Source organism: Netta rufina (genome assembly GCF_964035555.1).
Source record: "Netta rufina genome assembly, chromosome: 1".
Classification (NCBI taxonomy): Eukaryota; Metazoa; Chordata; class Aves; order Anseriformes; family Anatidae; genus Netta; species Netta rufina.
The window spans coordinates 97128330-97148010 of record NC_140123.1 but is presented as its reverse complement, the minus strand read 5'-3'; the positions used below and the strand labels follow the sequence as shown (position 1 = coordinate 97148010).

Sequence of the window (19681 nt, the reverse complement as noted above, 5' to 3'; positions counted from 1 at the left end):
CATTTTTTTTTTCTCCTGATAAAAAGCATATGGGATCCAATTCAATAAGAAATTACACAACTCATTGTGTGAAGAAAAGTCCATAACTGTTGTGGACCAATTTTGAGGGCTAAGTTTTGGGTGTTCAGAGTGATGAATCTACAGTGAGTATGGGACCTTAAACTCCAGCTCCATTCCCCATAATCTCAAAGAAAAAACAGAGCCTCAGTCTTCAGAGTTAAAACAATGTTTAGAGTTAAAACATGTTTAGTTTAAAAGACAGCCCAGCCAACAACATCTGGCTTCTTTTGCTAGTGGTAAAGGGACGCTCACGCCAGTGGGAGAGGGACCTCACTTTTTCACTCTTCTTCCTTTAATTTCGGTAGCCTCTTTGCCACCATAGTTTATGGAGAGAACTGTGCTGACAAGTAGCAGTAACTGCACCGTAGCTGGCCCTTGTACAGATTAGACCAGGAGAGGGAAGTATCTAGCTATATTCTGACAAGTAATTAGTACATTTGAGGAAATTGTGTTCTGCTCATGAGCATTCCTTGAGGAAATAAAGACTAAAATTGTTAAGTAAATTATTCACGGCAAATTATTTGCTCAGCTCCACTTCCTGTTCTGAGATTTCTGCAATACCTAAGCAAGCCAGATCATACACAGAGAGACATGGACATAAAAGCAGAGGCTGAAGGCACCCTTCTTTTCTTGAGAAATACTCAAGTTTTAATTTAATTAAAACAGACTAACACACTTTGGGATCACTTAGCATAAAGGAAAGCAATGTACAGTCCCCACGTATCTCTGAGTCTTCAGTTAAACTTGGGCCAGATTTGTTTGACAGGCAGTGAAAACTGAGTTGCTAATATGAAAAATATCTAATTTTCTTTGTGTTTTGACAAGTGACCACTATGTCAAACCCTTAATTCTAATTTTCACTCTACTTTGTAGATCTATAAAAATAATCAGATACAGAAAACATGAGTTTGTACTTGCAGCTTAGTCTGGAAGTAGTTTCTTCTTTCCAGGCAAGGTAACTGGACAGAGTCACTGAGGATTGTGGTGCCTGATACTGTTGTGACACTTGATACTGTGTGGGAGGGTGACACATAAAGCACTTGAGTATCCAGGATCTTTCATCATAGTCCACTCATTAAAACTGAATAATGATAATAAGCTATAATGTATATTGCCTTTTATAAATATAATGACATTGGGAATCATTCTCATGGGGTCATCTTAATTATTTTTAAGTGGAAAACCTTTTTTCCCCTTGGACTTTAGAGAGAGAAGAGTGGCATTGCCTAGGTATTTCAGGATGGAGTCCAATCTAAGCCTCATAAAATTAATCTGAAAAAATTCTATTGATTTCACTGTGGCTTGGATCAGTTCCAAAAACCAACAAGGAAATGGAATAGGTTACCTGTAATCATGTCCAACAGAAAATTAAATATGAGAATTTTTATTTTAATTTTACATAGGTATTCATTCCTCTTTGCAAAATCTGCTTGAAATACAGAGGATATAAGCACCAGGCTTATTATTTTTTCTTAAAACATAAAATCCCTCTTTTAAATATATTGGTTAACTGGATTAAATGAATTTACTGTTATATATGTTTGATTTTCTTCACTTTGTTACTTTTTAAAACTAGTGTGGGTCAACCTTCCAAGGGCAGGAACCTAATCAGGTCAGCTTTCAAGCTGCTATAATTTTTCTGATATGTGGATGAGGAAAGGAAATAGATATGGGTGGGTACTATATCTCTTGAAATGGCCTCTTTCTTCCTGTTTAACAATAAATATTCTACAGAAAGGAAGCTCATATATTACTCTTCAGATGAGTTCTCATTTTATTAATCATGAAGATTTTAACAGTGGCCTGAGACAGGAAATCACAGTCTAATTATCAGCGCAGTCTTATTTAATCCTCCAGTTTGGGTCAGATTAAAAAGAAAAGCAATATACTGCAATGTATATATATGTAGATAAATAATTGGGTTTAATCACTGTAAAACATACATACAACTATTATAACAACATATGGCTCTACTGAATTACTAAGGTCGATTAAATATCCATGGTAAAACCTCCTCAGGGTTAAAAACTAAAATGAGTGTTGGTAACAGATACATGGAAGAAACATATACCTTATATTTCATCAATATTATTAATAACAATTAATTATTTTAATTATTAATAATTATGAATAACATATCCCTCAGAGTTTATCATTGTCATTATTAATAATAATCCATATTTAATTAATAATAATGATGATGAGATTTGAGAGATATCTTATTATTGATAATAAAATTCAGCTCTATTCTAAATGAGAGTAGTTCTGATTAAAATGTGAAGTGAAACATCTTGGTTAACTGGCTGAGGTTCAACACGTATTTCACTGCAACCCAATAACCTGAAGAACAATCTTGCTTTATATTTGACATAATCTCTGTATCTTAAGCCCAGTTCCTCCTCTATTTCTTAACCACCCAGTTCTTAGAAGTTCTGAAAAGGAAAACCTCATTTTGCCATTAGCATATGTAAGCATAACTTACCCATTAGTCTCAGTCCATTCAGTTGCATATCCATCAGAATCCAAGAAGGCCCTCAAAACTTTTCTTATATATTTAACTGGAAGTCCAAATAGGAAACTGAAATAGGAATTCATCTGATGAGTAGTGTATTTTCCCTCCTTGCAGTATTCATGTGATAGAGGATGAACAAAGAGACTGCCTGCCTATCCAGCATTGTCTCCTCATTTATGCTTCAAAAAATTATAAGTGTGCTTGGTGTTGGGAAAAGAAATTCTAAAAAATCAGACCTATGCATCTCTTATCAGTTTTGACTATCAGTTCTTCTGTTGTTCAGTTCAGGTGGTTCTTGTTTCAGCTTCTCTTGAAGTCTGTGTTCACCCAGATCTACTATTACATGTAAAATGATGACATTCAGAAAAAAAAGACTGGACTTTACTAGGGTGTGTGCACTGAGTATTTGGATTCACAATGACTTGTGAATTATTTGGTGCAAGAGAGTTTTCACAAAATTGCTTTTTGTAAAGAGGTTTTACCAATGAGAAACTTATGAGAAAAAAAATTGCTTAAATTAGATATTTTTGAAAACTTTTTTTTTTTCATTTTGGAAAAATGTCAACAAAAGGTTGAAAAAAAATATTTTCAACCAAAGTTTTTTTCTTCATTTTGTCAGTTCTGCAATTCACTTAAAAATAGATTTCTTTATTCCTTTGTAGTAATGTTATGATTTCATTGAATTTCTATGGGTAGCCCAAAGATTTTAGGTTTGTAATTGAGAATTTTCATCCATTTTTCAGCAAAAAGCTGTGTTTTGTTTTGTTTTGTTTTCCCCCGTCTTTTCAGGCTTTATGTTTTATGATTCACAACAAATAAGTTTTGGTTTTTTTTTTTAACAATAGTCCAGATTTGTGTGTGTTTGACTTTGGCAAATTATATCAAACAAAAATAAGCATAAATTCTAAGCTATCTTAGTACCACCACTTTCATTTATCCCTGACTTGTTTTTAAAGGGGGTAAAAAAAAGAACTTTAATTTATCATTCTCCCATGGCTCTTTGTTGTAAGCCTTCTGTTAGACTTGGTTGTTCTCCCTTCTACTTTGCCACCGAATCAACAACAGTGGAAGACTGAAAAGTGCTATTTCAGGGTGTCCAAATTCTGTGATGAAAGGCAAAAAAAAAAAAAAAAATTCTACCATGCAAAATAAGAAAATGGCTTTAGAAATCCTTCCTTCTCTCCCAAACACTAGCCTTTAATCTTGCATTTATTGCATGAGCTAAGTGAGAAAGGGAGACATTAGGGAGCAGCTTGACCGTGTGCCATAGTGCACACGGTCATAGTGCACAGATCTGCTGGGAAATAATATCCCTTGGTGCTCAGAAGCGCAGCACACCTTCTTCACATTCAAGTCTCAGTACAAGCTGAAATGAAGGGTGCAGTTAGTGCCAGTAGGTTGAGTGGGAAAAATGAGAGAGGAAAAGAGAATGATTTCTTGAGGTTGTGCAATGTCTTATTGAGGCCAGACGGTAACACAGAAGTTTTAAAGAATTTCTTACTCTGCACCCTGTCCTCATTTTCAAACCATCTCGTTAGTGCACCTCTCTCTCTCTCTCTCCCCTGTCACTTCCTCCCCTCCTTCCTCACTACCTCCCCAAACTACCATTTCAGCTTGCTCACCCGTTCTGCAAAGCAGCTGTGTGGTCACATCCTGACAGAATAAGGAACTGCATTAACTGATGTGCTCTTGTGTGGTATACATTTTTTTGTGCTTAGTTTAGTTGCAAGCCAGTAACAGTTGCACATCAGTTGGATAAACCTGAATTTAAAATGTTGAAGAGAAAACCATCCAATGTGTCTGATAAGGAGAAAAGCCAAAAACCAAAGGTAAGAATGTTTAACTGTTATTGTCAATGAATTATAACAGGAATTCTTAACAAGGTTTAAAAGGAATATTTAGGTGCTTGAGAGGCGTAGGACTGGTTGTAATTCCGTGGAGTAGCTCTTAAGATTTTGCAGCCTTTACAGAAAATGTGGAGCTGAAAACCAAAACCTCAAGTAATTCAGGATTTCCTCAGCATGTCCCTCTGTAGTATAATTTCAAGAATTTAGTTTTATGTACTCTCTTTATAAAATTAATGATCTGATCCAAGAAATCATAATTCTGAAGCTACCATAGGGTCCTGGTACTGGATGTTGTCTCTCGGTGTATGTTCTGCATTAAGCTTTAATGAGAGACACTCACAAAAGCTCCCTTTCTCCCTTGCACTTGTAATAAATGGATGATGTCCCACGAAAGAGTGTGAGAAGTAGTGATGGATTAGAAAAACTATATTTGTTCCTTTTTTTAATAGATCTGCTTTTGTATCATCATTAATAGAGGAGGAGATGGTACTTGGCAATCAGTGTTAGTCGTCTTCACTTTTCTGGGAATATTTTCAGCTTGAAAGAAATAGTCTGAATAAATCGATAAGTTGCTACACTGGACACTTTCTACAAGCTGGAGTTGCAAGAAAGAAAGTGTGAGTTTTGGAAGATGCATGAGGATATGTCCTGCCGTACAACTTTAAGTCCCTGGACTGTGTGTAGAATAACCTTTCAAATTGTGTTGTGAGCATTAAGAGAAATGGATGCTGCTAGATGTAAGCACTTTCCTATCAATTTTTCAGTGCTTAAAATTTAAATAAGAGACTAGAAAACCCATTTCGTAAACCTCTGATTTCAGTAACTCAGTGTCTCTTAGTTTACATATCCATCCTCTCATTGTTTGGGAACACACCTCACATTGTGACTTCTGTATTCCAAAAGCTTATTGAAGACAGTTTTTCAGAAAGCATGCCTTCTGGTTTTACACGGCATTGGCTTTTATACATCACATTTGCAGTTTTAGTCTCTGATTCATTAACAATTAAAATTAATGATATGTTCCATGGATTTGAAACAATTTTGAAGTCATTTTTCCATGGATGTGTATATATTTTAAGTGTTTCATTTGTTTATATGGTATCTATTTGCTTCTGTTCCACCATCTTACTGTTTTTTAAAGGCAGGGAAGGAGTATAGTTAGTATTGAATTACACTATAAGTAAGAAAGGATCATGAGACCCTGAATCCACTGATTATTTGCAAAATTCATTTTTGTTCACTCTCTTCTTCCAGAATAATACTTTACTTAACAAATGGTCTGATTTTCTTTGTTTTCCACACAGTTGGTTATTCATTCATGAATGTATTCCATGCTATTAAAATGCTGGCATTGTAGCTTCTTGAATCTCTGAATCTCTGTGAATCTGCAAATATATATATATATATATTTATATATACACATAAAAGTCTGTGAACATTATATATATATATACAGATTCACTGTGTGTGTAAAGCAGAGATAAAGAGAGTCTAAACACTTGACTGATTGTCAAACCTCCTGACATAGCTGGGCTGACAGTATTCTTTAAATGTTTACCAGAAATTGGAAAGTCTTTGTGAAGTAGTTTAGAATCTTTTTGCCTTAATAGCATACTTTGAAACACTTCACCTACTATAGTCTCACTTTTGCAAAGAACTGTGTAAACCTTCCACTATGAGAATCTTTTGCTGAATATGCTATTCACAAAAAGGTTGTGGGAGGAGACAGCTTCCACCACCTCCCTCACACGGAATAGAAATTTTTGTTTGATATAGCATGTTTCGAAACATGCACTGCGTAAGCAACGCAAATACCTAACTTGCTCAATACAGAATTGGGTAACATGGGATGCATGTCTTCACCTCCCAACAGAAGTTACAGAATTTCATAAGTGACTACTCTAGATGTCTTCCTGGCAACCCCTGCTCTGTGTAGGTAATATTTGACATCACCTTATACTCACAGGGAAGGATGCCATTGTCACTGTGGAGTTCTTGGGCTACCTTTCCTCAGCTTTAGGTGGCTGTCCCAGATGTCCTAGTGTCTCCAGAACAGACACATGGGGCTGACACATATGACACAAGACTTATGGGAAAGCCATAGGACTGTTAAGTGAAAATGTGGTTTGCCACCTTAGACCCACAAACAGGACAACCAAAACATCTGTTTAGGCAACTCAGTCTTACCCACTGTGACCAGTTGTCTTTATCATATTTATATGAACTTTTGTGCATCGATTCAAGTGTTTCACCTTCATTTTCTTTTTAATCCCTTTGTTTTTATTACAGTCTAATGTGAAATTACCTAATGTCCATGAAGTGTATGTGGTTATACATTTTGATAAAGATGAAGGAATACCATGCACAGTTGCTGTTAAAACCTTCACTTGGCAATTCACTGTCCCTGTATAGAGCCACTAGTAGTGGTGGGCAGGTCAGTGGCCAGTGGAGGACTAATACAGACTTTCACTTATCTAACTGCCAGTTCTCTGTAATACATTTACTTCACTGTTGTGGCATTTTAGACAATTCAGCAAATGTGCTAGGTGCTACATAGATAAGAAATAGCATCTTGCAGCTCTCAGTGTCTTCTGTCCAAAGGTTGATACTTGTCCATTGCCATGAAATTCTAGTGTTGCAGTTTTTCCTTATACAGCAAGGATTACTATAGCACTGCAGACATGCTTAATAACAATTTTGCATATCTGGCAGCTTTTATATATGTTTGGATATGTATGTAACTACTATATGATTTGTATGTAAAGTAGAAAATAAATGTAATAAACATTCATTTTTGAGCAAAATATATATATTTAAAAAAAAAATAAAATTATACCTAGTGTTATCCCAGAGAAAATGGGGAGATAAATATTTTCAAAAGAGATACTGAAAGGATTCTGATCGTTTGCTAATGTTTATCATTATAGCTGCACATACTGCTGTGGATTTATACATTTACACCTTGTACAGCAGCTGAGAACCTAGGCAGTTGAATTGTAAAGGAACAGTCCTAAGGCTTAAAAATACACTGCCTAATATTGAAGAAATTCACACTTATTGAGGGTTTAAGCTCTCTATTTCAAGTCTGTCCTCTTTCTAATCCAACCTGTCTGTCTGTGCAGGTCCTTAAATGACTTTCTATCACAGTACAGCACGAGCACTTCCCACGAAGCACTTCCCATGCACTCTCAGCGCATCCTTTCAGAACTCACCTGTCCCCTTCACTTTTCTGTCAGCCTGGACATGACTTGGTTTATGTGGTGTAGCTGTTCCAAGCCACATCTCAGTATTATTTGTGGGCAGGTGAGGTCAAACAAACTAGGGCTTGCACATAGCCTGATCACGTTTGTGGCACTGATCACCAGAGTCCACCTTGGCCCCAGCAGCTTGCTGCAGCCAGAGAGGGTCCCCTGCATTGCTGGACCCTGCACTGTGCTGCTCACTTCACACAATGTAACATGCTGGGCAGAAGCTTTTCTTATGTTTCTCTCAAATTCCTACAGACATAGCAAACTTGAGAGCTGCATGATGATTCTTGGCTTTACTTCAAGCTGAAGCAAACACGACTTTGTGCCATTTTTTTCCTGGCTTTGCTTTCTGGAAAGTCTTATGTCATTATTTTACATGACAGATGATCTATGTTTATGCTAAAGGTTTGAGACATTTTTGTTTTCTTTTTCTGCTTCCAAATATACTCGATGTGTGGAACTCGGCTTACTTCTGGTATAAGACAATTCAGGGTCAATGCCTGTGTATTTTGTTTAGGCAAAAATACGTCCAAGCTTCTAATTAAATCAATAGTCACTTACTAAGGTGATAAACTATTATTTATTTTCAGGGCTATAATAAAATAGTGGCAAATCCAATGGAAGGAAATATTTTACTGTGCAACTTTGTCCCCTAGTAGTATTTCATATCATTAATTTTCCTTTTTATAAGCATTATTTGAAACCCTGCCTGCACAGAAATCAATGCACATTTTTACCATAGATTTAAAGAGTCCAGGATTTCTCTTCTGTGTATATTCTTCACAGAAGGCCTGATCCTTATCCTGAAAACATATAAATGATCAAATTAGCTGTGATCCTATTGATTTCTATGGGATTTGTCATCTGTGTAAAGTTTATCACTTGCCTGTGTTTGAAGCCTTTAGTGCAGACAGATGTTACAAGCAAGTTTTTTGGTGCTCCACTTTTCTTAGACAGTGGCTTGTGCAGTCTAATGTGGAATATTTACTGAAAAAAATAAAATAGAAAATAGGTACAGCAAACCTAAAGGGAAAAAAAAAAAAAAAAAAGATTCAAGACAATTACATCTTCTGTAGGACAAGATCTGCAGTGAAGAGATTGTGCATTGCTAATGAATATTAACTAGGATTTATTCTTGAGTGGGTAAAGCTGAGGGGTTTAATTTTATTTCAAAGGTAGACTGGTAGAGTTCTGAAAATAGCAAGTTTTAAATTCTTTCTTTCTCCCTGAAATTTTGAGTGTATAAGAAATGAGCCACTGCTAATGTCACAGATGCTAATTTTCACAGCCATGACTGAAGTGATGTTCATTTCCATTTGCATTTCATTCTAACAGTGATGAGAGGTGATGAGTTGATGATAAGCTGTTTTCACCATACTGCCCGCTGTGCAAATTTATGCTCGTAGGCAAAGATGACACATAGTTCTGTCATTAAAGGTCTTTACTCCATTGCCTCTTGAAGAAACACTGTTTGTCAAAATCCATTTGAACTCTGTTAAATAAGCAGAAACAGATGACATCTGGGAAGTAGTTTTGAGAATCTGGTTCACAGTGGAAATACCTGTGGGCTTTTATCAAGGAAGGGTTCAGAGAAAGAAAAAATCATACTAGTAATAATCATGTATGTGCAGATGAGGAAAAAAGGGATTGCAGGTGACACGTCAGAAGGTGTTTCCTGTCTCCCTGAGACTTCGTAAAAAAATTGAACAAGGTTAGAGTTAACCCTGGGGTATTTTTCTTGTGTAAGTGGAAAGTTCTGCAATCATGTTACTGCTCCTCTTATCTCTGTTATTTTTCTTCCTTTTTCATATCAACATCTTGTTTCTAAATACTGATTATCAGCCAAAATTTTATTTTTGCTTTGGTCTACAGCAGGTCCATAAAGTGTTTTTTTTGTTTGTTTGCTTGTGTTTTTTTGTTTGTTTGTTTGTTTTCAGACTCTTTCCTAACTTATATGATAGTATATCTCTTTCAAAATAAGATTTTGAAATTTCTGGAATTTTGTTTTCTCACCAGAGAGTAAGTAAGGGTCCAGGATCTTTGTTTTGAAGGAAGAACTATCTTTCTCCTCCCCTTTGCCACGAGGCTGTTAAGATATCCAGACTCCACATTCTGATGCTCAGAACAATACAAAGGATCATGAGGACTCACACAACTCTTGACTAGCTTGCATGTTAAACTAAACTAAACTAAAATAAAATAAAATAAAATATTTAAAATTCAGGCCATTTCTTATTTATTCCCTTACTTGATTTACCTTTGCTACCCAGGCTTAAGCCCTTAGATAACAAAATATTCTAAAACAAATTTTCTGAGGGGAATATTTTCACATTAATGTGAATTTTGCTTAAATTTAAAAACAAACAAACAAAACCAGTGCAATTCTTTCTTTGTTTTTCTAAGCAAGCAAGGACATTTCAAGAAACATGTCTGAACTACATTCTCCAGCCATTTCTGGAAATCTGATTATCAACCACAACAGTTATAACTGTACTCTCTGATAAGTACTGTAACACAAATACCAAGGTGATATAAATCAGCATTAGTTGCCTTCTGATTCTTTAACTATCTTTATAAAGCATTCAACTTCAATACTGTGTTTCTAGGAAACCCAAAATACTCTTAAATCAAACACTGGCCAGGTCATTGTTTGTAAAAAGCAGTATCTGTGTAGGGGCAGGGCAGAGGATGTGGCCTAAAGTTCTTTGGAGGTTTCAATATCTTCCAGTAATCTGTATTATATATAAATCCAGACTGAATTTATAAATCTGGCTGGTATAAGCAGTTTTTGGGTGGCTACAAATACTTTAGCCAGAAGAATGAACCTCTTGCTGTGTTGGGCTGAAATCTCTAGCAAAACCCACACCAGGAAATGAAAAGAGAAGTCTTCTGGGCCTCTGTAGTCCCAATATCCTGTAAGCTTTATCTTCTGAAAGCTTGTAACAGACACAGCAGAATTACTTCAGTTGTTAGAAGCAGTTTCACTTACTTCCACAAATTATCAATGTCTGTGGTTTTGCTCTAGACATCTTTCTGCTCGGCAACAGGCTAGAGGTTATATATGCTCTGAATATTTAGCAAGTCATGTGTCCTTTAATCCATTGTAATGGAAAACTTTGTTTCATACATCAGATGAAGGAGTCTGTGTGCATGTGTGTTAATATTCCAGAGGATGATGAATGACCACCTATCTTTTTCCCAAGGGAAATCTTTTCTATATTTGCATGTTCTTACCTTTCTAGGTGTTTATACTTTATTTTGCTTACATAGCGGAAGAGCATCATCTTACTTTTTTTCTTTTTTCCAAACTTGAGGTTGAAATTCCAGCCCTGAGAGAAATCTGGAGATTTTGAACTACTTCCACAAAGCTGCTTCTTTGACTGCATGTATTATGCATCATACTGCAACTTTTTTTCCAGTATATCTCTGCATGTTTATTCCAAGGATACACAGAAAGCTGCATGGTGATTTCACTTGTACACAGACTTTATGCTGCTTAGTTACTAGTTCTAACATCTACAGGCATCTTTCTGGTATGCTGAACATCAACTGCAAAGGGTCTGTTATTCCTAGCCGTCATCCAGCATTTAAGCCAAAAAGAAAGCCCTTCTCTGGGACAAAGATTTTATTATCCATCTAACGTTTTGTGTCATTGTCTTATGGATGGAGTTTTAGTTCTTTTCTTACCCTTTCATACCTTCATCTCTTTTATCATCTTCACAAGAACAACCAAGTAACCTGACGTATCTGTCCTTGTTTTTCACGGGATGCTAAACAATTACTTACTGAGAATTTTAGGAAGTAGTGAGTTCCTCTTCTTGGTCATGTTGACCTCATTCAGAATGTGCAGTAAGTTTGCTGTTCTTTCAGACATGTTGAAAGGTAAATGATACTTGGGGTTAGTGAAATACTTGAGTACTTGGGTTTAAGATTTTCTGCAGGGTTTCTGATGGCTTCTTCAGGGAAAACAGAAGCACTGCAGGACTGCCATTCAACTAGAAAGCATAGAAAAACTGTGGTGTAATTTCATGTTTTCCCTCTGCCTTTATGTTTAAGATCAAGATGGAGCTTTGTCACTGTCAGCCTGCAGTAACAAGATAAAGAAATCAGCTTCACGTAGCAACAGCACAGCCAAATGCAGATGTGTAAAGAAGAGATGACAAAGTAACCAATGCAGCTGAATGAGTTTACAAAGCTTGACTCTCGGCTGCCTTCACCTCAGCAAAGCTGATGTTGAGCATTACTGCTCATGAATTGGTTTCATTCTCCACAACTGCACTGTATTTCTCTCATTCCTCTTTCTGTCTGCCTCCTTTTAAAGATCATATGTTAAGTCTAAAAAGTGCTTCACAGAACTGAAAAGGGGACATGGTTCACTGATGGATAAAAAGCTCAAAGCTTGTGTAGTGAGTGTATATAGTAACTGATGATGGTACAGCAGTCATCCAGCTCTAGCCCCAAGTACATGGCAAAGCTCTTCTGATATATCCTGTTGGGGTACTTCTATGATTTTCTTCCTGTCTCTCTAATAGAGTTTATATTTGTTTGATTAGTGAGAGTCTCTTGGTCATTGTGCCTACCTGGAGAAAATGCTTGAAAACTATGTGTTTGGGATTTTGGATAGTATCTGAAGGAATGGTAGAAGAAAATATGTTCCTGCTATTCATGAAAGTTTAAAACCTTGTAGATAATGCAATCTCCTTTGCAGCCATAGGCCAGATTTGAGAAGGATTTCAAGTATAGCCTTGTTTTGGGGCTTCATATTAACTCCTCAAAGCTTTCATTGCTGCCTGTTCCTTGATAGCATCATCTCATTGGTGTCTCTCAATTATGCACCATTTTCCTGGTGGTTGTAAGAGCTTAGTCTCAATTTTGTCAGGCATCTGAAAGAAAATACAATCCAAATGTCTAGTGAATTTGTTTTTCGTGAAATGAAATCTTAGTATTCCACTGAGCTGTGGTCATAGTAACCCCACTGCCACAGAGATAATCAGAAAAAGGGGAATTGATGATACTAGATGGGTACCATTTGCCATATCCAGTACCTGCACTGAGCTGTGGATTGTATTTTTTCCTTTCTGATATAAAAATGACCTGAACAGAATCAGGATGCTATCTTGTCTTCAGAGAACTAGATTTATTCTCATCCCCACCACCACCCCAGGATTGCAGTGATAGGACTTACGCTACAAAGAAAGCCCAGAATCTCACATACCATATCACGTACACTAAGATGTATTCTTACACGTTCCTAAATCAGTAGGAAACTCTGAATTTGAAACTTTATTTCAACTGGTCCAAAACAAGAAGCTCATTTTATTTATTTATTTATACTCAAATTTCTAACAAACATTTAGGATTCCCATGCATATTTTGTGCAAACAAGTATGTCTGGGTTTTGAAGCTTGCAAGGCTGCAATGAAATGCAAAGTATGTTTTCTTCAACTGGATAATTAAGATAACTTTGGCCATTTGATGGCAATAAGCCAACACTGGAGCTCAGCTTTCTGACAAGGGAGGATATATGAAGGAAAAAAAGCATGGTGACACTGGTCATCATTTTAAAGGAGCCAAAAGTTAACCCACTGTAATGAGTATAGTCTTTTGTTTGATTTTTATTGTTCTCCAAGATAAAAATAATGTAAATAAATGGATATATAGATTTGATGAAACACTAAAATTCACAATGACTGATGATAGATACCACACTAAATTTTGCTTCTCCACTGCATTGCATCTCCATTAAGGCAATTTCAGCTAATCTCACTATGGATTCATTAATCAAGTGCAGTCAGGATGTCTGATGGGAGATAATGAGGGGAGGAAATTGACCTATTGTTTGGATCTTATTCTCCAGCAGTAAGTTTGTTTATCATGCTTTGTAATATTTGTATTCCGATAAATAAGTTCCGGTTCCATTCAGTTGCGATTAGTTGTCATAACAGATGACTAACACTTTTTTACTTGCAAACTGAATTTACTTGCAACTTAGAAATGATTCCATAAATACATCAATTAACTTTGCGTTCTCCTTTACATTACATGCCTACACAGATTTCCAGCCTGCAGTATTAGTTAACAGTGAAATGGAAACAAGGTGGACCAGTAACATTTTAACTGTGTCATGTTCCCCCCTCTCCTCTCCACCCTTTAGCCAAAGGTACAAGAATCCACAGAGACAAATTATCAAAGTCTTTATTTTTTTTTTCCTCTAAGCACTAACATCCTAAATCCATACTGCATTATCAGCAGTCTCTTAGTGACTTCCAAAATTTCTCCTCTAAAGAGCCTAAGAAAAGATTTGTTCAATTTTTTACTCATTTTTTACTCATTTAGGATTACATACAGTATGTCTGCCCCACATAAAGCTGTCACTATATTACTTTAAAAAAAAAAAAAAGTTTAGGTTCCAAGAGCCCAGTGGGGTTGGAGACTGCTGAAGATGGGAATGTTTATAAGCTCTGTGATATTAACTGCAGCACTCAACCTCAGGTGACATAAAGCATGCAAAAAAGAACTTTCTGTCAGTTTTATTATTTCTAAAAAGGTTCCCCTTGAAAGAGAAGAGTGACCTTGCTCTGCTGAGCTGACATATGCCACTGAATTAATGGCTAAGCTTTGCTGTAGGGAAGCTTGCAGAAACATTACAACTCCAATGGCTGAGTTTGCTGTGAACATTAATCAGAGGAACCAACATGATGTATCAAACACTCATTTAAAAGTAATAAAAACTAACTCCCTCTCTTCCCTCCCTCCCCCCCAAGTTTCTTAGAATTAGCTTATTGTTGGTCATTACCTGTTGTCAAGGATAAGGCTGCAGGACTGCAGTAAAACTTGTACAAGGGTTTTCTAAAGTTTGCTTACTCTTCAAAAAACCAAACGAGCTTTTGAGACAGTCAGATTTAACCGTGACTTAGAGGTTACTTTTTAATCTTGTTTCCCTTTGGAAGGTCATCTGAAGGAATATCTTCTGCTCAAAATGTGCCTCTGCCTAGCAAGAAATATAGCAGCTGCATTTCATTCACGGTGACTCCCATGGGAGCAGGACCAGCTCCCACACTGTGCTTGAATGAAGTGCAAGACAGGCAAGGAGTCTCCTGATGCCACCGAAATGACCCTTGCAAGGGATCTCAAACGGCTGTGGTACGACAGCCAAGTCACAGAGGCTCCAACCAAAGCATCATCCCTCCCACTGTGCTGCAGGGCTGGCCATCGGCAGCTGCAGCCACTTCTCAGCCATGCAGAAGAGGACAGCAAAGTCCTCAGACATGCTGTGGATCCCTGCGCTGTTCCACCTGTGGTCTTTGTACAGCATGATGTGGCGGTGGGGGTCCTTGCTGCCCACAATAACCACACAGAGGAGAACTCTGCCTCCTCTGGGAGGGGACGCAGACCAAGCAGCCTATTCCACTCTATGTGTGCAGGATGGGCTCAGAGCTCCCTGCAAAACTGACTCCTCAGGCACTTCATTCTTCTTGGCTCACCTTTTTGCGCACATATTTTCATCTTCTCTTAAAGCCCGTCCTGCAGAACAACGTAATTTCTCTCACAAGAGAAATCCGACTGAGCCCTGCAAGGTCAGGGCCAGGATAACACCCAGCATTAATAATATCATGCTGTATAAGGAAGTAGAGAAAGGACTTTAATTGAAACAAGGCAATTCATTTGTAAAATACAAGAATTTGTATGCGAATTGCTGTGGTTCAGGAGGAGGAAGGTTCGGGAAAGAACAGATGTTGTTATTTAAGGGATTAAAGACCAAAGCCTCCAGTGCTTATGCAGTGTTTAACCAGTCTTTGCTCACATAACACTCCCCTTCACTGTGGTCACTGTTTTGTGGAGGGTGGATTTCCAAGCTTGTCCCTCAGTGTTTCTGCCCATGTGTAAGTGAAGGATATAAAAGGATAACAGTGCAGTAGAGGTGCACATCATGCCAAGTCCTTAGCTGTCATTTTCATAGCTCCTCTGAGTTTGTCACACATCCTTAACCTTCTTTTAAAGTCATTTTCTTTTCATGGTTTTGTGTGCCACTGAAAGTCACTTTTAATTAAATGTCATATAAATAATAAAGTCTTAATTACATAATTATTGCCAAAACCTGCATGCATGCTCCCAGACTTGGCCAGGTTGCCAGAAGAGCACTGGGAGCCTTTTCTCACTGGGGGGGGTGGGAGTGCTCTGCAACAACTGGGCAGCAATAGTGCTGTTTAAAATGTACATTTTCTCTATCTCCAGTAAAAGTTCCCACCCCACAAGGTGTCGAATGCTGTCGCTCACTGACCAAGCAACTGACTTGAGCAGTTAGTTGCTTTATCTCCTTTTCCAAGTTAAGAAAAAAAGGCTAGAAAAAAAAAAAAATCTATATCCCCAGTCACAGACTCCAAACACTGATTGCAAGGATCCAAGTTCTACAGTGGTAAACAGAATTCAAAGAAGAGTTGTATCCCCTCCCATCCCTGCTCATATCTTTTGTAAAACTCAGCTGCAGGACAGATATTGTTAGTGCCTATTCCCAAGGAAAGTTTGCAGAAACGGGCCCCCACCCTGTGGAGCCCTGCACCCTTGCTTACCCTGCTGTAATGGCAGTGGCCCCTGGCTCTCTGCCCTGCACTGGGTGTCCTTGGGTCAGGTCCCTGGCTGCACCACCTGCTGCATGTCACCATTGGCTTGGGGCTGGTGCCTGCCAGGGGCATTGATAACAGGGCTGCTCGGAGTTTACTTCCACGAGTGAAGTTCGTTGACCTGGGGGAGTGTTAAGTATGACAAACTTGTTATTTTACACAGCTCTTAGTTTCTAGTTATTTTCTGCCATTAAAATTAGGGTGCTTGCTCTGAAGCTTCAAGGCAGGAGCCTTGCTCAAAGCCCACCCTGCTCTCCTCACTCCCCACCTCCATGCAGACCACAAATAGTGGGCCAAGTTAACAACTGGAGTCTTTTATAGAGTCATTTTTAAGCCAGTTAAAAGTGCCATTTCAGTAGATTGCCCTATTTGAGTTAGCAAGAACAAGCTGTATCTTTTTTATTGCTTTTGACTGGTGAAGTACAAGGTTTAGGCCATGTTTCAGTGGGCTATAAAGTTATATTAATAGCTTGGTTAGTGGTCAGATGTTCTATATGTGTAACTAATGTGTAAATAGGAAAAATCCCTGAGGTAGGGAGGTTGTGATGTCCTTTATTTTTTTTTTACTTCTTTGTTACACTTTTAAGTTACTGAATCATGTATGCAAATACTCATTCTTTATACAGAAGTGCAAGGGGGTTTTGTTGTTGTTGTTTTACACAGAACAACCCAAAAGCTAAAACTTACTATCTTGCCTTCTGGGAAAGTAGGAGAGAATTTTCTTTGAATATTTGTGCAAGAATTAAGATAAGCTAACAGAGTGGTTATATTCATCCCCACTTTGGTAGTTTGTTATTTCATTCCCAGCACAGTATCCTGATTCTGAAGGGACTGGGAGCAGCTAAGAACAGGTGAAATGAATCAGATCGCGGGCTCCACTTATCACCATTGATCAAAGCAGCAAGCACAGACTGTCGTCTTGGGAGCTGCTGTGGCTTCTTCTGAGCAGAGAGGGAAGAATAGAGGTGTCTAAGGCAGGAGAGGAAATTGGGCAACACACTGAGCTCCCTTTTTGTTACTCAGTGACTGCATTTGCCCTTGCACAGCCTACAGATCTGGGTAGTCTAAGGTTGAATGGAAGCTAAAAATGAAAATGCATGGATGAATTTGAAGAGATTTACTTGTGCAAAAGGGTCAGTACAAAGCCATTGCATCATGCTGGACTGAAATTCTATTTTGAATAGGACTTGAAGTAAAATGTAATAAGCCAGAATTTCTCACAGCAGGGATAGATATCTCTGAGCATTCTAAATTGTCCAAAGGAAGATAAGGGATGAATAGCACCAAGAATGATTATTTAGCAGGATGACCGCTGTCAGTTTTGGCTCAGAGTTTGTCCTTAGACATGGAGAAGCTCTGACTAGTTTATCGTAAGACCTACCTGACTTTTTGATGATATGCGCTATAATGGAAGGGTGTTTTATAACAAAAAGATATGTTTTGCAGCACCTTTTTTTGCTGCTGTTTTTCTATTTGTATACCATACCCTTTTCAGGGGAAAATGATAGTCTATTTGCAGACAAACCAGATCACAAACTGCACACTGTCCAAATTAAGATAAATAGTGATTAGATATTATTTACCACTTCAAAAACGATTAAATAAAGTTCCCAAATTTCAGGGGACTGAAGATAAGGAAAAAGATTGAAGAAGGATTTAAAATATTGAAACATCTTTGACATTTTCCATTATGCTAATTAGGTATACCAGAGGGGAAAGGATAAAAATTAGTGCATTGACTTGTAGAAATTATTTGATCGGTCATTATGTGGAGAAATAAGTGTTCTCCCTCGGTCCCTGCCCATGCCTCCATTAGATTTTACTGAGCAAATTAATATTTGCTTAACATATCCACTGGTAGCTCTTCCATGAATCCAGCCAGCAAAATCACTTAATCTTATAGGATGCTGAACACTGGTATCAAAAGTCAATAGTGTATTTTCTCCTAGTAGCTTTGCATTTACTTTAAAAGCTTCCCCTCCACTGGAAAAAAGGCCTGGCCATATCTTCACAGGGTAGGTGTTCCCTGACACTAATGCAGTGACTGAAACTACTGAAAGTCATCGTCCTGCTCCCCTGCAGCCCATTGCTCCTAAATCTGCCTTTTGTTATCAGTATAATGGGGTTGAATACATTTTTAAAAGGTGGTAGCTATTGATTACTTAATGGAAAAAGTTAGTATAGAGAAGTGCTGAAGCAGCCCTATTTAGTACTCTCCAGTGCAACAAGACCATTATCTAGAAGAGTGGAAATCATCCTGTAACCCTTATTAATATTTAATAGGGATGAAACAACACTGAAGTATACTACAAAATAGCCCAAGGCTTCTGGCCACATAGAATATAAGGTTGTTTCAAGGGTCAAAAAAGAATAACCGATTTCCCTGTGCTGAAGCTGTTTATAGGTAAGACCAACAATAAACAATGTTTTTCCTCTTGTTCCTTTTAAAGTATTTGCAGCACATCTGCACTTTAATATACAGTTATTCCTACTAGACATCTTCAAGTGATTGAATGCAACAGAAAGGTCAGTGTATGTTTAGAGATCACTGTGTGAGACTATTTTATACCTTCCCAACGTTGCTGTGAATCCCAGCCTCCCGCTCCATGCTTCAGGGCACATTTGGCTGGGTTGACAAGCCAGTGAAAGGTGTTAATCCTGTCTAATAGAACCATAATCCTTAGGGCTGTGTTTTTATATCATACTATTGAGCTAACCTCTTGTCACAGGATATTTTTCATCTAGTTAATAGCAAAGTTCTATATGGGAATTTTAGATAAAATTAAAGTGTACAGTCTAAATGGTCTTTTTCAACTTCACAGGGTAAAAATAAACAAATAAACCACAATGTTTACCCAACAGAGATTTTCTGTGAGATTACAATCAATTAAGAGCAGAGATGTGCAGGTTTTTTGATTTTTGTTTTTTTTTTTTGTTTTTTTTTTTGTTTTGTTTTGTTTTGTTTTTTTTTTTTGTTGTTGTTTTGTTTTTTTTCTTTTTTTTTTTTTCACCTCAGTGAATAGTAAATGTCATTTTACTTGTCCAAAAATATTCACAAATCTGGGTCAGCTTCTTCAAATAACCTTTGGCTGGAAATATTTTTCAGGTGAGATAGGCCTAGAAATATAAGTGAAAAAAAAAAAAAAAAAAGTGTTATTTCTTTTTCTCTTAAGCTGCAATGGTTAGAACACGGACCCAAAATGTGGGCACACTTTCTTCTCCTATCTGGTTGTGCTCAGGCCTCTCCCACTGCTATGTCCACATTATTTATTTATTTATCTGGGGATGCGGGGGGTTGTTAATAAATAAGTGTAGGTGGAAAAACAGGGAAATGAAACAGCGGGGAGTTTTTGTTTTCAGTTCTGTTCCAGGAGAGGCAAATTTTCTTCTTCA

General features: G+C 37.5%; 1 protein-coding gene across 1 annotated transcript in view; it reads left to right on the top strand.

Moving 5' to 3' along the window:
* The first annotated feature begins 4232 nt into the window (after positions 1-4232).
* The window catches only part of SAMSN1 (SAM domain, SH3 domain and nuclear localization signals 1), a 35187-nt gene continuing 19738 nt past the window's right edge, over positions 4233-19681 (top strand). The window contains exon 1 of the mRNA XM_084285890.1: positions 4233-4401. Within this exon, the coding sequence (XP_084142016.1) occupies positions 4345-4401 (57 nt within the window). The 5' untranslated portion in view covers positions 4233-4344. The remainder of the gene's footprint in view (positions 4402-19681) is intronic.